The sequence below is a fragment of the Stegastes partitus genome, unplaced genomic scaffold (assembly GCF_000690725.1).
Source record: "Stegastes partitus isolate 25-593 unplaced genomic scaffold, Stegastes_partitus-1.0.2 Scaffold263, whole genome shotgun sequence".
Lineage (NCBI taxonomy): Eukaryota > Metazoa > Chordata > Actinopteri > Pomacentridae > Stegastes > Stegastes partitus.
Window position 1 is genome coordinate 431,164 of NW_007577994.1, and position 19,698 is coordinate 450,861.

Genomic DNA, 19,698 nt, shown 5'->3' on the forward strand with positions numbered 1-19,698 from the left:
GAGAGAGAGAGACAGGCGAGGGAGAGAGACAATAAGCCTCGTCTGTCTGCTGTTTGTTTATGTCTTTCTATTGGGGGACTCCATTGTAAAAACTGAGCTTATTGCATTTTAACAGCAGCCTATATACACATATATAAGGTCTGCTGCATGCTGTAAGCCACCGCAGGGATAATCTTACACAAGAGATTAAAATACCATTACACACTTTGCTATAAATTCTTTGCTAACTATCCCAGACAAACAAACTGCCTACAGAAATCTATGTATAGACTGTGATTTTTTTTTATTATTGTATTTTTTATTTTTTGGCAGTGTTAGACTCCAGATTGTGGGAGGCTTTTCTTAAACAGGTGTCTGATAGCCGCTTAGTTTCATCCCGAAAGTCACTATTATCTTAATTATAGACATTTGCACGTCTGGTCTCGATCCATTGTAATTCATTCCCCCCCAAGTGAAGGCAAAAAAAAAAAAGAAAACGTGATGATCTCTCTCCGGTGTATTCATTTTCAGCTGGAGGTGTCAGACATCCAGACGCAACCAGAAGCGACAGCAGACCAAACTATTCTCCTTTTTTGCTTCTTCGGACCCTTTCTTGCTGTGTAATCCCGCTGATGACTTTATTTGCACTGATGTGGCACAACAGAGGCAAAACCATGTGGGGATGCAAGGATTTAAAGCCCAACACTTACACATTCTATGGCGTGAAAACATTATTTAGATTGCAAAAATGAAAACTACATTAATGCTTACCTTAAATTGACTCTGAAATTCCAAACTTAAGAGGCTTTACCATTTTGCAAATCATTCCCAGGCCTGCAAGATAATATTGTGTTTGAATGTGTGTGGCCAAAAGAATATAAATCACCATATTACTGTGAGCGCAGAGTTAGATGTAAGCATTTAGACTGACAAAATGTGAGAGGACAGTTGACCTTGACGGCACAGAAGTGACATATTGGGGTGATTTGGGGGAGCTGGCTGACTGTTACGCTCCAGTAGTCCGCCGTGGCTAGTTGGAGGCTCTGTGGCGGTCATGGAGGCGATAGGAAAACACTCTGGATTGTCTCCAGCTCCACGTTTTCCTGCTTTCCTGTTCCAGGCTTATGACCAGGAAATGATGAAATGATTTTCTTCCTCTCTGCAGCTGTGTTTGTGACACAACAGCATTTATTTTTGATAAAGGTGACTCCGTGTCTGCACTGTGTGGTTGCATATATAGTGCTGCATCCAGCCTGCATGTTATGAACAGGGTCAGTAGGTCATTTATAGTATGAGACTGCAGTGTTTTTTTCTTTTCTTTTTTTTTTTTGTTGGCAAGTCTCGCTGATAGACTGAAATAGAGAGTAGGAGGAGGAGGAGGAGGAGGATGATGTGGAGGAGGAGGGGAGGTTTTTCTTCTGTGTCCTCAGTATGCAGATGAGATATCATCCATCAGTGTTCAGCTCGCAGATTCATAAATTAATTTTGATTACTAATTAGCTCTTTATGAAAAGTATTTAGAGGGTTGTCCCGGTGGTGTCAGGGTCTACGGTGTCTGTTGTGATACCCTTGCTTAGGTTTGACCCCTGTGCTGTGTTTCTGCTCCTTCACTTTCTAATTTCTTTAGTTTTTCCCTCCTGTAGATTTTCTAACACAAAGCAAACACAAAGCAAAGCACAATGCTGGCTATGTATGTCTATATGGACTGTCTGTGCACTTTGTAGTGTAATTGACATTTTCGGAAGTGAGGTAATCAACCTGATGTCAATGACTACTACAGTGAAGCACTGTGTCCTTCACACCACTCGTCAATGTTGTGGTGCTGCCTTTTAGCAAGAAACCCTCGTGGTGGCACAGAGCACAAACAAAAGAGCTGCACACAAATGTTTTTGTTTGAAATGAACGCGGGCAGCACTACAAATGTAATGAGGTCAGACAAGTTAAAAGTGGTCAATTGGCAGCTTGTTCCACCACTTAAACACAGTAAAAGGAGGCGCAGTGATGCCCAACAGCAGCATCTGCAGGCAGAGTGGTGCTTTCAGAACAATTTAGATAGATAGATAGATAGATAGATAGATAGATAGATAGATAGATAGATAGATAGATAGATAGGATTAAGGAGATTTGGTCTATATAGAACACAGCAGCACAACATGAATGTCTATGATATAATGTTGAGGCTGTAATTTTAATCACTTCATACCATGGTAGTCGTGTCAGAAAACCTGCAGCCTGATTTTCTTCCCTATTGTGCAGCTCTTTCATTTGTTAAACTCTCAGAGAATCCTGGGTAATCCTCTGCACTGCATCGTGTTACATTCAGTCACTGCCAGTCCACTTGAGTAGGGCCCTCCTTAAAGGCACAAAAGCATCCAGTTGTTTTATTTTTATATGTATTAACTGTATAAACAAGAGGTCCAGTGATTTTACTCTGAAAGGTCAGTCTTAAAGTCGTGAGTAGTGCTACTTTGCCACTGATTTTAGTTTCATAATGTCTCCTGTGATTCTGGACGAGCTCTGTATGAGAAAGTCGTTGTACATATTGACTTAGAAAGCTATAGATGTTGTAAAATTTCAACCAGCCTGCATTAGAAAAGTGGAAGCTATGGGTTTTGAAAGACACGGGCTTTAAGCAGGTAAGGTAAAATCTAATGCTGCATCATGCTGACCGAATGGGACAAACAGGGAATTTTCCTGTAGTTTGGTGACGTTTATGCGTTATGCTAAACTGGCCTCCTTTTAAATTAGCTGCTGTGATATAGCATAATGTTTATTATTTAATTTTGATATAAAAGCTGGTGTGGTTGGTGGTGTCATGGTATGCAGTGGTTGACACTGTTGCCCCACAGTAAGAGCAGAGTTTACATGTTCTCCCTGTGGCCGGCTTTCTCACAGTCCAGAGACATGCACGGTAGGTTAATTGGTGGTTTTAAATTGGCCATGCATGCTTGTCTGTCTCATTGTGTTAGCCCTGCTATGAACTGGCAACCTGTCCCAATGTCAGCTGGGAAAGGCTCCAGGTCCCCGTGACCCTTTCCCGGATTAAGCGTGTATAGCTAATGGATGGATTTAGATTCAAAAAATGATGCCAGCTTTGCAGCTTCTCCCCCCGCCCCCAGGTTTTTTTTCATTGAGTATGGAGGCCATATCTTTAAACGCAACGTTGTCCATTTTTCATCAAAAGTGCATGCACATTTTCAAGCTGAATTAAATAAGTATTGAACTTGAAGATGCAGTGTCATGAACTCAGCTTCATGCTCCAGTAAGATCTTCTCACTTCGGTGTTTTCTTTGTCCTTTGATTTTCAAGTATCAGTCTTACTACCTCAAGAGTGTTGCGTCTCCGCTGCCTACAGAGACCACTCATGCTTATCGCTGGAGACTCTCAGTGGACTGCGGCTCTCGAGGATCAATAAATTAAGCCGAAGTGTATATGTGCATTCTTTGCAGTGCAGACAGACAGAGGGATATATGAAAGAGCTGTTTAATGGCAACTTGGCCTTTTTATCCGACATCATTCTCACTGGATTGGTGGGCTGGATGTCTGGGGGAGGGACTGATTTCAGATGTGTTTACGTGTTGTTCACATGATTGGCAGATGGTCCGATCACAATTAAAGGAAATTGATAAGGCTTAAGAGCCCCAGTGTTCTGCTGACAAAAGTGGAATGCAGTCAGTCCTTCCTGATAGCCATTGTATGAACAGAGACACAAAGACTGAGAGACACACACTTGGTCTCATAGCTTCCCCCCCCCAATACACACACTCTCCCTTTCTCTATCATTGGCTGTGTTTTCTGCATCCGTCCATGTGGGGTGTCTGAGCACATCTGCTGTCTCTCCTCAGCAGCCGGATTCGTAGTGCTGCTCACTTCCACAGTTTTTTTCCACTGGATGAGACCCATTTACCTCAATTACTACAAAATGAGAGGCCGAGACAGAAAAAGAAGAGAGAGGGAGAGTGGAGTTAGACTGTGAGATAGCAGAAAACATAATGTAGAGCAGATGAAGAGGACAGAGTGGGAGAAAACCAAGACACTGGAGACGCACAGAGAATTCCCACTTATCCTGTCTGGTTTCATAACCGTTTCCATTTATGGAGATGTGTCACCGTTATTTGTGCATGTCTGCATGTTAATATGTGCAAATTCTTCTTTGTGGAACACCATAAATGGACGCAAATTGTGCGTGTTTGCCTTTGCATAGTTTGTGTTTTACGTAGTCAGTACCTGTGTTGTTGAAAACAGTAAGCAGATAGTCATCCATGACTGATTTAGGACTGGACATTTTTCAGATTTATTATTGTTTTCTGACATTGTACCGTTCTTCATGTGTCACTATGAAGTGCCACATGACTGATGCTTGTGCAGATGGAATACATTGAAACAGCCTGGTGACGAATAAGTAATGCCCGTAATCCTTCTAGTAAAAAAACGACAAAAGGGAAAAAAACAAGTTGGCCAATCACTGATCGTGTATTCAGAAAGTATTTGTTGAGACATCAGTCAGTTTCTCCTCTGAGATCACTGCAACAGCAGACAGAGAGAGAAGGATTAGAGGAGGCTACAGTAGCGCACACGCTCAGTCGCTGGTTGTGATGTTTTGTTGTATATTCAAACATTTCTTCTTGTGTATTTCTTACTGTGACACAACACAGTTTTTCCCATTTAGACTGAAATGCAACGAGAAGGATGACAGTGTAAAGCCAAGGTGTTTGCTCTCCTCTTCTTGCCTTGGAGCGCTTTAACAATAGCGTTCCCACAGCGATCAGGATTGAGACCTCCGAAGTACTATTGCATTTGTGTGACAACATGAAGCCTGAAAGTTCTGCTTTAATTAGGAACTTGAAATGAGGGAGCAATTTGTAGGTTTTTTTTTTGGGGCTCTGCATAATTTGCATCATCCTTTTGCAGCTCTGATGAAACATTTAGTGGGCCTCTGGTGTCCTCATGCTCAGGGGCTGAGCCAAAACACGTGCAACATCATAGATACAAACTTGGCTCGCATCCTAGCCTGTCACAAATCTTTCCTCTCTGCTATGGTCCTATTTTTTTTCTGCACAGTTTGACAGAAATGCTCGAAATTTCCCCCTGAGAAACCACAAAGTATTTTTGGCAGGATTACGGAGGCTCATTTCAGCCTAACTAGGTTCTTACCTGCATCTGCATGCCATCGGAAAAGCTACGAATCCAGTAAATATTTTACTGCAGTTATGCTACAAGTCCCTCGCTGCGGATGATTCAGCAGAGCAGAGATCTAGTGTGTCAGTGTCGGGTTGGATCAGGCAGACAGGGCTGCTTCCTGGCTGCACTCTGTATGATAATTATAGCACAATACAGCAAGTATATGTAAAATTAAACAAAAATATTCCAAATGATCCAAGTGAAAAGTTCATGATTGACCTTGGAAACAGCATTTGGCAAAAGGACCATCAATAGCTGTTTTGGAGCTACCTCAGCTCATAAAGTTTTCCCAGTTTTCAGTTGCACAAGCTCATGTTTCCATTTTTCTCAACATTTTAAAGACCTCTTGTTCAGCGTTGAGAGTTAAAATTCAGTTAAAAACCTTCAATATGTTTGATTTTTTTCTTGCAACCAACAGCCAGAAGCCCAAACAATGATTTTCTCTTCTTATCTGAGAAGCTGGAACCAAAAGAATCTTTGCAGTTTTGCTTTGCGATTAATAATTTTTTTTGGAATTGTTAGCACATTTTTTAGGTCTGTTGTTACAGATAATCATTTCACACATGTTAAATTCGTCATCCAATTCATCACTTCATCAAAAAGATCAAATTCATTATTATTCTTTAAAGAAAAAAATTCAGAAAAAGCAAGATATATCAAAGCCAGCATTAATTTACCCCTAACTATCTCTGCAGAGCTGTAATTAAGAGCTGCTCATTAGCATTTGCCCTTGAGCCTTAGTAAGAATAGAGGAAGACCTACTGTACAGAGGTCTCGCCTGCTCTAACAGCACTGCAAATTAGAGTAACCGTAGACCATTAAGACACATGTTCAAATCTCAGGTTACTATCATGAATTTACACAAAGCACAGAGGAAGCAGGAATGGAAACAGAGAGTTCTTTGCCTGTAAAATCTCCACATAGATCAAGAGGTAGCTATGAGCTTGTAGGATCATTCTGACAGGAATCTGCTGGGTTTATTAAACAAATCTGCCTCATTGCCTGCCTGCCTGAGCTCCTCTGCTGTCTCCTTTCTCTACCTTTTTCCTGCCCTCCTTTCAGAACTGTTTTGGGATCATCTGGTGCAGAGGACAAAGTGTTCCAGGCATATACATCTCTCTCTCCAACACACACACACACACACACACACACACATGCACACTTAGAAAAACACTGCAACACACATATGCACAGCTGCTCCTTTGTTGAGGGTGACCTCTGTGACTTGCCATTAAGACTAGAAATAATCAAGTGACTGTACTGTGTAGTTATTACAGTCATTTTATAACTCTGCCTTCTGCACCTCCTCATATTTGCTCATTACTTTGTCTTCATTTTGTACTGATCTTCCTCTCCTCTGTGTGTCTTTCTGCTTATTTTTCTCTGCAAAAGGTTCTCCCTAATTGCTAATTTGAATCTCTGGTCCTCATATCCGGCCAGAGTGGACAGTCGCCCCCCTCAGAGAAGGGCACCATGACCCAGGAGGGGCAGGATCTGCCCTCTCCCACCCCACCAGAAAACCCAGTGGAGACCAACACAGAGACACACAGCAAGGCAGATGAGGACAAGCTGGAAGCTGGGGCGAAGCAGGACATAGAGAAACAAGAAGACGAGATCGACAAGGACGGAGAAGACGGGGGACAAGGGGAGACGCACAGAGAAGGAGAAGGGCGGCCAGAAGTGGAGGATGAAGGAGGAGAGGGTGAGGTGAAGCAGGAGAAGGAAGATGGCATTGGAGACCAGCAGGCAGAAGGGGAGGCGGAGGGAGAGAGGGAAGGGACGAGAGGGAAAGGATGCATGAATGTGGAGGTGAGCACAGCGGGGGAGGAGGCAACATGTGAAGCAGAGGAGATGAAAGAGGAAGAGGAGGGGAAGGAAAATGAAGAGATGCAACCATCTACAGAGGAGGAGGCAATAGACCAACCACCAGCTGGGCAGTGAGTTCACATATTTACCGTGGTACAACATATACAGTATATTGATGTTAAAGTGTGACTAAACCTTTTGATCTTTAGGTGTCAAAGGAGGATATAAAATCTAAACTGCCCAGAAAATGGTGCACCCTTTCCCCTGGTTTGTGTAGTGTGAGAATCCACATGCAATCAGCAGTTTTTGTGGCTTTCATCTTAACCCTCTGAACCTTAAGCAGTTTGTGGGCATATTTTTTGCTTCTGTCACATTTTTACTCACTGTTGGCTCATTATTTTCCAATGAAATATAAAGTCCTGCACTTCCATAGAAACAGCACAGCCATGAAAATCACAAGTTGAATCACGACATTTTTCCAAGTCCTAACAGATGTTACCAATACTAAAAAAATAGTGACTTGTATATTCTTTAATTTGTTTCCATTCTTGCCTTCTATTTGCTGTGTAAACACAGACTGCAGTTCAGTGAAGAACTCCTGAATTTTTGAGACATGACTTTTGGTCACAGCTGAGTCAATAATCGCATCTCGGTTGTGCCATGGAGCTCAGAATTTTTTTTTATTTTTCCCAGAAACTGGCAACTGCAAACGGTTCGTTTTTGGCAAATTTTTAAATGAGACATTTGGAATAAGGTCATTATGATAAAATATTACAATTTTTAGCTCAGATTTGGTTGGATTGGACAGTATTTCCTGCTTTTACAGTTTCTGGCTCTGGTAAATGGTGGAATTTTGGCAATTAAAAAAATAATAAAATGCCTCTCAAGTCCACCAGCAGGTTTTCTGGTTCTGAGGATTAATAAACACACATTCATACGCAGGTTCTTTATTATAATAGCCCAAGACTGCCTGTAGGGGTTGGGCAGAACAAGTTTGTGCTTCCCATTATTATCATGATAAAGTCCTTCTTCTCTATCCCAAATGTTTTTAATGGCAAATAGTTTTCTCAGTGTAGTTTTCTGGTGCATAATTAGCTTAATGTGTTTCACTCACTTTTTACAAAATAAATAGGCAACAAGCCTCAGCTAAATGAGCTGAAAAGAAAACAGTGAAAATGCTTAGTTTTATAGAGATGAAGGAACCAGTAACAAGTTTTGTAGCCGTCTCAGAAAGACAGATGATAGAATAAATGTGGCTACTGATTGGTGGTGAGAAGGGAGAAATGCACAGAAATATAAGAACGACTAAAATATGGTAACATGAACAGAAAGTGTTGCTGCCATTTTACGTCATACTACTTAAATGCATTATTTCTGTGAATTAGCGGCAAACGGCACAACAGTAGAATTCTACTGTTATAAATAAAAGGATGAAATAGTGATGCTTTGACAGACGAATGGAGATGAGTTGCCAGCTGTTCACACAGAAGAAAAAAGCACAGGGCTTTTTTTTTTTTTATCTTTCATCTTGCTTCAATTGTCAGTGTGGCTATTCAAGCTCAAATATTTGCCCACTGTGCAGACTTCTCCTGAATAAGGAATTATTTCACCAGTGAATATGAATGATCTGTTTTGCATGTGTGTTTAACTCAACAAAGACACTCTCGTATGGTTGATTCATATGCTAAAGATAATTTCACTTTTTTCCTTTACAGCCTGGCAAACGGTATAGGTGGGAATTACGACGAGGATGAAGCAGGTGAGGAAGATGAGGGAGGAGAGGAAGGCGGAACACAAACACACTTGGACACTTTCAGTTCCAACTTTGAGACGACTGTAGAACAAGCTGACACAGAAGTGGAGGAAGAGGAGGAAGAGGTGCAGCAAGAGGAAGATGGAAGAGAAAACCAGGACAGTTTCAGCTCAGCGTTCGAGCAGATTGTTGAACAGGTTGAAGTCCAGGAGGAGGAAGAAGAGGAGGAGGAAGAGGAGAGACAGTTGGAGGAAGAGAGGGAGAAAAGTAGGGTGGACAACAAAGATGGCTTCAGCTCCACATTTGAGCGCATTGTAGAGTCTGCCCTGCTGAGGGGAGGAACCTGCTACAGCAGCCTGGACTCTCTGGACGTGCTGTCACTCACAGACGAGACGGACAGCTGTGTCAGCTTCGAGGCGCCACTGACGCCGCTCATCCAACAGAGGGCGCTGTTACAGGGGCCTGAACCACTGGAGCTGGAGCTGGCAACGGTTCAGGAGCAGGAAGGGGCTGAGGCTGGACCAGATGCCCCAGGTGCTGATCTCACAACTGGGGAGAGCGCTGTCCGCGGAGCTGGAGCTGGAATAGGAGGAAGCCCGCTGAGGACCACCATACCAGGGAGCAGGTCAGAGTTTGTCCTGAGCCAGCCTGGACGCTGGGCCATCCCCAATGGATACCATACAGACTCCCAGGGAGCCATGGAAGGTTGTGGAGCCATGACCAACTCTGTCAGGTAAGGAAGAGGCCAGCTTTAGTTTATTTAAGTCCTTGTGTTTTAATATGTGTACATTTTCAGCATCCTTAACCAGGTTTTTCCTGGATCAGAATGTACCTTCCATGGGGTGACTGCATGAGAAGATAAGTTCATGCCCTGTACAGTGAGGCTGTGTTTCCTTTTTTGACAGAAATCCTTGTATGTTCCTGTTATTTCTGGCTGTTCCATAAACAAAAACGTCTGTTGTTCTTGAGTGAATTAAACTGCAATGAGTGAAATCCTCGGAGCTTCACGAGAAATCAACTGGACTTGCCTTCAGGTTTTTGAAGACGAGGATCACCATTAACGTGGATGACCAACAGTCTATGCAGACATTAGAAAAAGCTCATTTTTTCCCTCAGTTCTTATTATTTTAATTCTGTTGATCATACTTTGGTGCTGTCCAACACTTCTTTGTTAAGGTGCCAAAAAATTCCTCTATCCAGGAAGCACCTTGCCTTAGCCTTATTCTAAAGTCTTGTCCAAACATAAATGAAATCCTTGTGGAAAGCTGGTGCAATATACGCATGACCATTTCAGCCCTTTATTTGTATCGAGGTCAGATATGTTGTGGGCACATTTCTTTCTGGCACAGTATCATTTCTAATATTACAACGAGCTGTTGTCACAGTCAGAAATATTCACACACAGCAGAGATTTAAAATTCTAAGTATCATTTACTGCTCTTTCAATATAAACAAAAGTGATATGGTGGTCACATTTCCCATCACTGTTATTGTTTCTTGAAACTTTTTAAAAAAACTGCGGAAGTTTTCTTCCTAAAATGAGCACTGCAATGTGGGTTTCTTGCTCAAATTGAACTAGACAATCTGACATTTGCTGTTTCGTACATATATTGTGATATTAGACGCATGACTGTTGTTATATTTATTTATTTGTCTATATTATTCCAAGAATACAATCTACTTTATAATAACTGCCGTGCGACTGACACTTCCCTGTTAGAGTCTTTCTTTTAATCTATAGCAATGTAGATGAAACATGAAGCCGTAGATATAAAGTTTTCGAGTTGCTTTAACAAATGGCTTATTTTACATCATGAACGCTGAAAGCATTTGGATAAAAGTTTAGATTACTGATGACAGATTCCAGTGCGTGTCGGGTTGTTGGAGCGTTGTGCAGATGTCATACTGAAGTGTAATTAACTTGCTGTGACCTTGGCTCAACCAGCAGGTGGCATGAGCAAGGGAGACCCAGCTGTGGGCTCTTTTAGAGAGGGGGTAGCAGGGTTAGTTGGAGGTGAATGACGTGCTCTGGCTTTTTAAAGGATAGTAGTTTGTACATACATGAAGAACTCACACAAGTCCTTTACAGTTTGCCAAACGGCAACCAGCCAAGCAATGAAAAACAAGATGCAGAGGGAAAAAAAAAAGGAGATTCATGTTACTCAGCTTAAACCCTTTTGTATGTTTGGGAAAGCAGAGAACTGTACTTGGTTGTGCAGTTGTGTGCGCTTCAGTGAGAATGCTACATCTACACAGCAGACTTAAACAGCATCAAGCAAACAAAACGGTCAGACTGAAAAATTCAGAGTTGCAACAGGAGAGCTCTTACATTTTTATGGAGTGAAACTGCTGAAGCAGGATTGTTGCATTTGAAATGAGAGGAGCTGGCAGTGAGTGAAAGCCGGGTAAATCCTGACAGCAAGTTCATGCAACAGACCTGCTCACTGTGACTCAGGTATTTGTTCAGTTCAACCATTTTTCTGAAAGCATACTTGCACAGTAGGGAGAGATAACCACAGTGCTGCCAAATTACAAAAGGTGTATGCATGACAGAACATCTCTGAATGGAAGCAGAATTGGAAGGACTGTTGTGGCAGTTTTGCATGAGAGAAATTCACACAGCGGGATGGAAATAGGATACTCGGATGCCTGTCAGTATATTGAATCACTTGTGCGAACTGAACAGCAAGTGTATCCTTCCTTTGTCCCAGATGGCTAGGAGATATATAAGGCAATACTGAGATTTCACACTTACTCTGATCACTAACTCACCCAGTCTGGCCATCATTTGCATAAACCCCAAGGGACTGTGGGAATACAGCAACAGCTGACACTACTTTCTTACGTTTAATTACCTTAATAGCACTAAAGAGGGTTGAGGAAGACAGTGCAGAGCCCATGAAGGGGGAGGCTGTAACTGGAACCATATGGGGAAAACCATGTAACTTGAACTATGGCTATATGTCTGGCTGACTGGCTGGCTGGCTGGCATGTACACAATCCCTTGTTCTCCAGCGCTTCCCCCCTGTCCCTAGCAAGGTTTCTACTTAGATTTGGACGATTACTGGGGACGACATTTGGCATTGGTGTCTTTTTTCAAATAACCGATTATTGATATAATTAAGTGCACGACTACTGCTACTCCGATGTAGCCGCTTCTGTTTGTAGTCTCTCTGACGTCTCAGCATTGTCTGTCCAGCGGAGACAAAACCCTGAAATACTGAACGAGAAACACAAGCCATCACCACAAAACAGGAAATTTGCTACTTTCACATTGTCGAAGGCTAACAGCTAGCGGCTAAATTAGGAGACAGTGTCTGGAAAAACAATAACTAGTATTGCTTTAAGATATGAGCCTTAGTGGACAATAAAAGTGATAAAACAACAAAAGATCAGAAAAACAGACAAGAACAGCAGACGTATGTGCCGAGACAAACAGCTCAATCTCAATCAGTCGATCTCACAAAGGAATGTCTGATCATCCTGTCGGACGTTACCACTGCTATTGTTAGCATACACATTCAGCTATGGTAGTCATTATAAATGAAGAAGCCTAGTTATGAATGACAGGTTTTAATGTAGAACGATTCTAAATATAATCAACCTGTCTTTCTTGATTACCAATTACCAATCAATATCGGCCCTGAAAAAACCCATATCAGTCAATCCCTAGTTTCTGCAGTTACAAACTTACTGGGATGGCAACAAGATGCGCACACCTCTGACATGATCTGCCCAGCTAACTGCTGGGATTTGCTGTCAGACTCTCCTGGTGCTTCACAGCTCAGTATGCGTTCTAAGATGAATGGGGGATTTTGGATGTCGGCTCTGCTCTCCACTCTCTCTCTCTCCCCCTCTCTCTCACCCCGCTCTACAGATGTTGTCCTTTAAGCACGGCCTTGCTTCCTGACCACCAGCGCCAAGCTGAATGAGCTATTGTTTATGTCATGACATCATCGTCTTCAGCTTTCCTCTGCCCAGCGGGGTCTTACAGCGAGTGTGTATGTGTGTAAGTGAGTGATTATTGCTCTGTGTTAGCCAGCTTGCCAGACATTCGAGCACTTAAATGTAGAGTGGATACATCTGCTAGTCTGTCTTAAAGGGAAAGTTTAAGTTTTAAGGACACTTTATTAGGTCCTTGATACCCATTCAGCTTCAGTTTTTTAAGGATATTAAAAAGGAAGAAGTTACAAGCATCAACAATTCTAATCCAAGTCAAGTTTGTCTTGTAATATTCTCTAGCGGGAGCGTGCATAATTTAAAATGGCTGCTTTTTTGGCCCAATTGAATTAAACCAGCTTGAAGAAGGATGAATATAAATGCCAATAATTAAAATAAAACACTACAGCGCTGTTGGAAGTGTTTTTCTTTTTTGAAGGATGGCTAATTAGACAGACAGGGTAAAATAATACCTAAAATTAACATTAAAAGCTTTTTGTAATTCACAGTGCCTGTAAAGTGAGTGTGTGTCAAAGCAAAACATTTAGTTATACAAGCTGTAAAGGCCGCTTAGTGCGCCGTTTTTCATCTAAATGCTTACTTATGGTGCACATTATCTCATCCATGTGTAATGTGAACATGTCTTTGCTTGTGTTTCATTTCTTCTCGTCTCTCCTTCATTCTGCCACTCAGTCTCTTTGTTCGCTCCATCTCACCTCCTGACGCTCTATTCATTTCTCCTCTTCATCCATCTTATCTCACTTTATCTCATCCCGCATCCTCCACACATACACACCGTCCTCCTTTCTTCTTTGCATCTTCTCCTCTTCCGTTTCTCCTGCAGTGCAATCCTGCTGCTGCTTCTTATCTTTCACTTCTCCTCTCCCTACCTTCATTCCTGCCAGTGGGTAGCCACAGAATTGGCACAGTTACACATTTTGGCACCTCAGGCGTCACGGACAACTAGTCTTTTTCACTGCAGGACAGAGCCGCTGCAGAGCAACGGATAAAAAAAATGGCAAGTCAATCAGTCTGTCGCTCAGCTTGGCAGACATTTCGTTATCAGTCCGTCAGTCCATTTGTTCACCTGTCCAATAGAATGAATTTTTAGCTTTTATTTTCTTTTAAATAATGTCTCCATTTAGGTGCTGGTGTTATGCCTCATTTTCCCACTTGTGTCACTTGTTGACTTTGGATGGCATAACTCAACTATAAATTGGAAAACAGAGTCTGCAGCTGTGCTAGCAGCTCTGTGAGACAGTACTGAGACACAGCACTGCTTTAGGTGTAATGTTGACATGTTAATGTGCTCACGGTGACAGCGTTTATCAGGGAGAGCAAAATTGTTTGCGATTCCCTGAGATTAGCATGTTAGCATTCTAAAATTTACACCAGCACATCATAAGTTAATCAGTTCCTCTGAAGTTTCTGTCAAACTCAGACGTAAAGTTTGACTTGATGATGGAAGAAAATGAAAAGGTAAAGAACTATTAATCATCCTGATGGAAGACATTCGTATGTTTACCAGATTTCATGATAATCCACACAGTAGTGCTCCAGACACTTCACTCAAAACCACAAATATGAGCATCGTAATGGCAATAGAGGTATGTGAATCACCAAAGATACATCTTCTGTACAACACGAATGCAGCAATTGTTGAGATAAGTAACAGACCAAAACAACTGACTTTCCCTGGAGCCACACAGCTAGCATGACTAAAATCTGTGCTAAAAACATTATTTTAGTGAATATATAGATAAATAATGAACAAAAGGTGGTGTACTTACAAGACACATATGTGTGAATATGGCTAAAAAGCACATTTTTTTTCAATAAAGGTTGTTATTAGTGTTGAATCCAAACAACAAAACAGTGCAAGAGACAGAATAGTGTCTTTGCAGAAAATCATTGGCATGCAGCACAAAGCAGTTGGATCAGCATATGTGTCTCAAAATGCCTCAGAAACTCTGTTAGTGAGTCATAAATCAGCACTACACATGTCTGACATGGTCTGTGTGAATGCAGCTGAAGTAGTCATTCTCCAGTTTCTTATTTTTACAGATTCTTTAACAGGATAAACCTTTGTCATTATGTAAAGCATCAGTGAAAAGAAACAACATAGATTTATTGATTTTCACCTAATCCTAAGTGATTCAGACGGCTTCCCAACCTCGCAGCCCTGCTGCATACACACAAAATTCAGGCTTCAACTTTCATAACAGACAGAGCTTTGATGACGCCCCGGGCGGAGACAAGAAACCTAATCTCACCTCAGCCAAACTCTCCCTGTAGATCCTCTTGCTGCTGTTACTGATTATTCTGACATCAGTGGATGAAGACAGTAAAGTCGGCAGTTGGCCACAGGGATGTGGAAAAAAATTGACGTGTATTTCAGACATTGTAAACATGCCATCCAGCACATGCAAATACGAAGTGACAGTCCTAGTCTCTTACTCAGCAAACGTGCCTGTTAGTTTTCAGGCATTTCAGTCAATACATTGTATAGTTTGTCAGGCTGTCAGTCAGGTTTTCAAACAGACAGTCAGTCACATCTTCATCTGGTTAGTTAGTCAGCAATCCCTACTTTTACAGTAGTTGTGTACCTCTGGGCTTTACAGGGACTGCTACTGAGGTGGAAGCTTAACCTTAATCCATCGAGGATACGAAAACCGCCATGAAAACACACTGACTGCCTGTCAGTCTGTCCGTCTAGCAGCTTACTACGGAGCAGGCTCTATCTGCACAGCGGAGCCAACTAGTTGAATGCTGCTTATCTGATAATGCAAACTGCAGTGTAGCATCTCTGCACTCAAACAAGCACACACAGAGGAACACTCAAGGAGACAAACATGACATACATATTCCTCTTTGAAGCATCACATTAAAGCATGAACCAATATGCAAAAGTCATGCTATAGAACGAAGTGATTACGACCGCCTGTGCATATACACATATTTGCAGTATCGCAAGCCCAACATTTGAATGCATGCATGTGTTTCTATGTGTATCTGTGTGGGAAACATGCTGTGAGTGTGTGTTCCTCCCACCAGCTCATGAGTCTACCAGATCTAAGCCCAAGCAGAGCAGATAAAAGCCAGGCGCAGTTGTTTCCATATCAGAGAAGCAGCTCTGCCGTGTGGACTAATCTCTTTCATACACACTGTCGAGAGCAGAAACGCACATAACGTAAAAGACCGGCAGCGCGCATGCATAAACAAAAAAAATGCGTTTAATTCTCGCACATCCTAAAGCTCGCTCAGTGACACAGATGTGGGAGCTCTTTGTATCCATCTTTCACACCCTGAATCTTTCCCTCTCTCTCCGTTTCTCTCACACACATTCCAGGATGTCACTTTGGGAAATAAAACCCTTAGCGTGGTTCTATAGCACTGCTGAAACATCCTACAGATTATCCTTTCCTGGCTCTCACTCAGGCAGCGATATGGACACACTCATCCACGCACAGTCACACATAGACATAAATAGGCGCGAACACAGTTTTCGCAAAACAAGCAATAACACATGCAAAATTCTCTTTCACCCTCTCACCACAGACACACGCACAGAAACTGAATCATTTCAACGCCGACAGATTTATCCCCTTCTATTTATAGCTCGACTCTATGTTTTATGACACAGCCCACAGTCTCACTGTAGCGCTGACTGTTTCGGGTGAATGAGGTTCTTCTTCTTCTTCTTCTCTCTTCTGAGGGGTCTTGTCAGCACTTCCTGTGTGTGCCGAGTGGAAGCCGAGCCACGCTCTGTAAAACATTTTTTTCTCTGTTTTTTTGGCAGTTGTTCTGTGGTTGTTGTCAGATGAAGCTGTTGCGCCAAACACAATCCCACACCTGAACATAATTAGTCTCACCCAGCCAAAAGAGGTCACCATTGTCCATTGTTTGCAGCTGAGTAGGTGTTTTTTGGGTCTTGTTTTTGTGTTTGAGGGAGCAAGAGAGGGAATACAAGAAAGAAATCTGAGCCACAATATAAAACCCAGGTTTGTAACAATTACATTTAACAAGATTACTGTTGTTGCCTATTAAAAGTGCTTGAAATGAGTATGTAATTTTGGAAATAAAGTGGTTACTCCAGTTTTATTGTTAGTGGTAATGTAAGTCTTTCTTTTTGATGTCAGCGCACGCTGGTGTAATTGAACCATGCTGTATTCTTCTAATGCAATTTTTTGACATCACAGGAATTTAGTTTGTCCTGGTTTTTAACAGCGATGCACCACATTGCAAATAAGTGTTCTCATTTCAGCATCATCATTTTCACTTGAATACATTTGAATTTAGCCTTTGGGGCCTTCTGGACCCACAATTTACAAACACCTGTATTGTATCGACCTACTGAGGAATAGGAAAGGATTTTTTTCAAGGGAAAAAAGACAACAATTGAGTTACAGTCATGAATTCTGCAGTTCAACTTGGACCATATTTATATTAATTTTACTCCTTTTGGACATGAGTAGTCGAGTAGCTGTACATATTGCAAAAGCAAAACTACTATAGAAAAATTACAAAAGAGTTACAAAGACTGTAATTTCAATTTAAGTTAATTTACTCCTAAATGAGGTGATATGGATGTAGATAAAGTTTCAATGATATTGAAGCCTAAACCAAAATTGATGTTAGAGAGTGTAAAAGTCTGCTAATTATCTTTTTCATTATTTGTTTTGTTAAAGGATTGTGACCAAGTTACGTGGTGGGCGGAATAGTTTTCAGTTACAAAACATTCTTGCGCTCTGTTTTTTTCTGAATTAACTCTTTTGTATTTCTGTTTTTGTTACTTATCAAATGGTCTGACTCACTAAGTGTAGACAGCAGCATGTAAGTCTGGTAACACTCGCCCCTCTCTGTGTGTTGTTTGTTTTTAAAAATCTCCTTTTGGAAAACAGCAACAACAAAAAGCAGCAACTTACATGCTGGAAATGGCAAGTTTTGCCGAAGAAGTATTCAAGCAATACTGCAGGTCAGTTTGGTTCTTTTGGTGAATTATCAATTGTAATGACTGTGCTAACCTCTCTGTGTGCAAATGGTGCACCAAAACTATTCCCCTGTCGCTATTTTGCAGGGTTGCATTGCTGCATCCTGGGCTAAGCATCACCCAAGACGACTGTGATTGCTTTAAAGAAATACCAATAAGTCAGGGTTGTTTTTTAACAGAATGATAATGAGGTGCAGCTCGAGCAGTCAGCGCTGGAGAAAAAGATAAGATAAGATAATTCTTTATTGATTCCCGTAGGGGAAATTCGGGATAGTCTGGCTGTGCAAGACTACGTAATCAGTTCAACCAATACATAGACTAATATCAATATATCTGAAAAAAGATAATATCAGCAAATATACTGGCTCAGCTGATTTATCAATATAGCTTCAATTTTAGTACAAATGTTAGTGGGTTTGAGTGTTGTAGTCGGTTATACCACTGATTGAGTTTCAAGGAAGTGTGACTTGTGTAACAGCTGCATCTCAAAAATCATTTTAACTGGAATTAAGAGGGCTCTAATAAATACTTTTAATTAGATTTTCAGTCAACAGTGCTGAGTTTCTGTCAGGAATTATCCAATACAGATGTTTAAAAGCATAATTGAAGTGTCAGTGACGCTACACTTTTCCATTTTGCGTGCATGGATGGAAATCGGACTGTTGCTGTTATATATTAATTTGAGTTTATTGGTGTCTGCAGCATTGCTAGATTGCGCTCAAAGTCCAAAACCTCAAGTCCATTTTGAATCAGCCGTTGGCGTTATGACGTGGCTGATCGATTGAAAAGCACGAAACAAGGGCTCCTTCTAATAGGTTGCACATGTTATCGAGAAGCATGTGTAACCTTTTTCTGGCCAGCTGCTCCAAAACTGAATCAGTTTTTCCCATGTGCTGCCTGCCACGAGAGCATCCACGTCTGTGCTGCTGCTGCTGCAGGTTTATAAATTCTGCTGTCTGCGAAAAATCCATTGTGTGTGAATGACAAAGGTTGAGTCACGGCAGTAAGCTGCAAAAAAAATAAAAAAACTGACTTGTGACCGGTGTTTGGCAGTCTCCTTGCTCCAGAAAAGCACTCTGAATGTCTGTGTTGTTGTTGAACTTTAGTCATTGCTGTGTGGAGCTAATAAGCTGCAGGCTGTGGATGTATTCATGCAGATCTGCCACCTCATCTTCTAGATTTTGCAGCTGCCTGTCTGTCCTCTGCTTTTTTCTATTGTTCTTCTTCTTTCCGCAAGATTAGAAAGAGGAAGGAGGGATTCAGATGGTGAAGGCAGCATGCACAGATGTGTCAGTGTTAGAAAATTCTGTGCATGTGTGTGTTGTGAGGGCATCTTTTTTTATTTATGACCTGGCCTCTTAGCTAAATGCCTCAATTAACATTAAAAATGGATAATCAGTCTTGGAAAAAAGAGGGTCGTTTTAAGGTTAAGGTTGCATGGTTGTTGAGGCAGCTCACAGAGGAACGTGCAGAAATAACCACATGCAATAACTAGAAAGCAACTTCAGGAGTGTAAATACAGGACGTCCCGCCGATATTGAAGCGATGTGCTGGCTCACAGCCCCTCTGACTTTAGTGCAGAGGAAGTGGCGCTGGCTGGGACACACAGGGCCATTGTGAAGCCACCACTAGGAACAGTGTAATTCATCAGGAAAAGTCTGTCCAGTCTCCGCCCCCTACATCCTCTCCTGTGCGCAGCGTTCAGACCAGCCAAGAAACTTCAAGGAAAAACCCTCCAAACACTGCCTGTTGACACTGCGCTGGAATAATTGATCAACTCCGAACAGGGCTGTAATTATCTATGACTGGACCCCCTCGCCGGAGAACTTTGATTCGGCTGGAGGTTAAGCAACAAACCGGGCCGATGCAGATTTTACCGACTACTGGATGATGAGGCGGTCGGACCGCAGCGCGCCTTTAACCGCTGATTTCCAAGATCCGAGATGTGGAAAGAGGAATACGATGTTCACTTCGACTTTTTGCTGCAACTCCTGTAAGTTCAACATCTGTTTAGAGCGGGTCTTTTTCCAGCTTTGACGTGCAAAATGGG

General features: G+C 41.9%; 1 protein-coding gene across 2 annotated transcripts in view; it reads left to right on the top strand.

Moving 5' to 3' along the window:
- Positions 1 to 19,698, top strand: part of psd2 (pleckstrin and Sec7 domain containing 2) — a 36,439-nt gene that overhangs the window by 734 nt on the left and 16,007 nt on the right. For both annotated transcript variants that reach the window (XM_008282201.1, XM_008282202.1), the window contains exons 2-3: positions 6,553 to 7,097; positions 8,682 to 9,452. In XM_008282201.1, coding sequence (XP_008280423.1) covers positions 6,634 to 7,097; positions 8,682 to 9,452 — 1,235 coding nt within the window. In that variant the 5' untranslated portion in view covers positions 6,553 to 6,633. The remainder of the gene's footprint in view (positions 1 to 6,552; positions 7,098 to 8,681; positions 9,453 to 19,698) is intronic.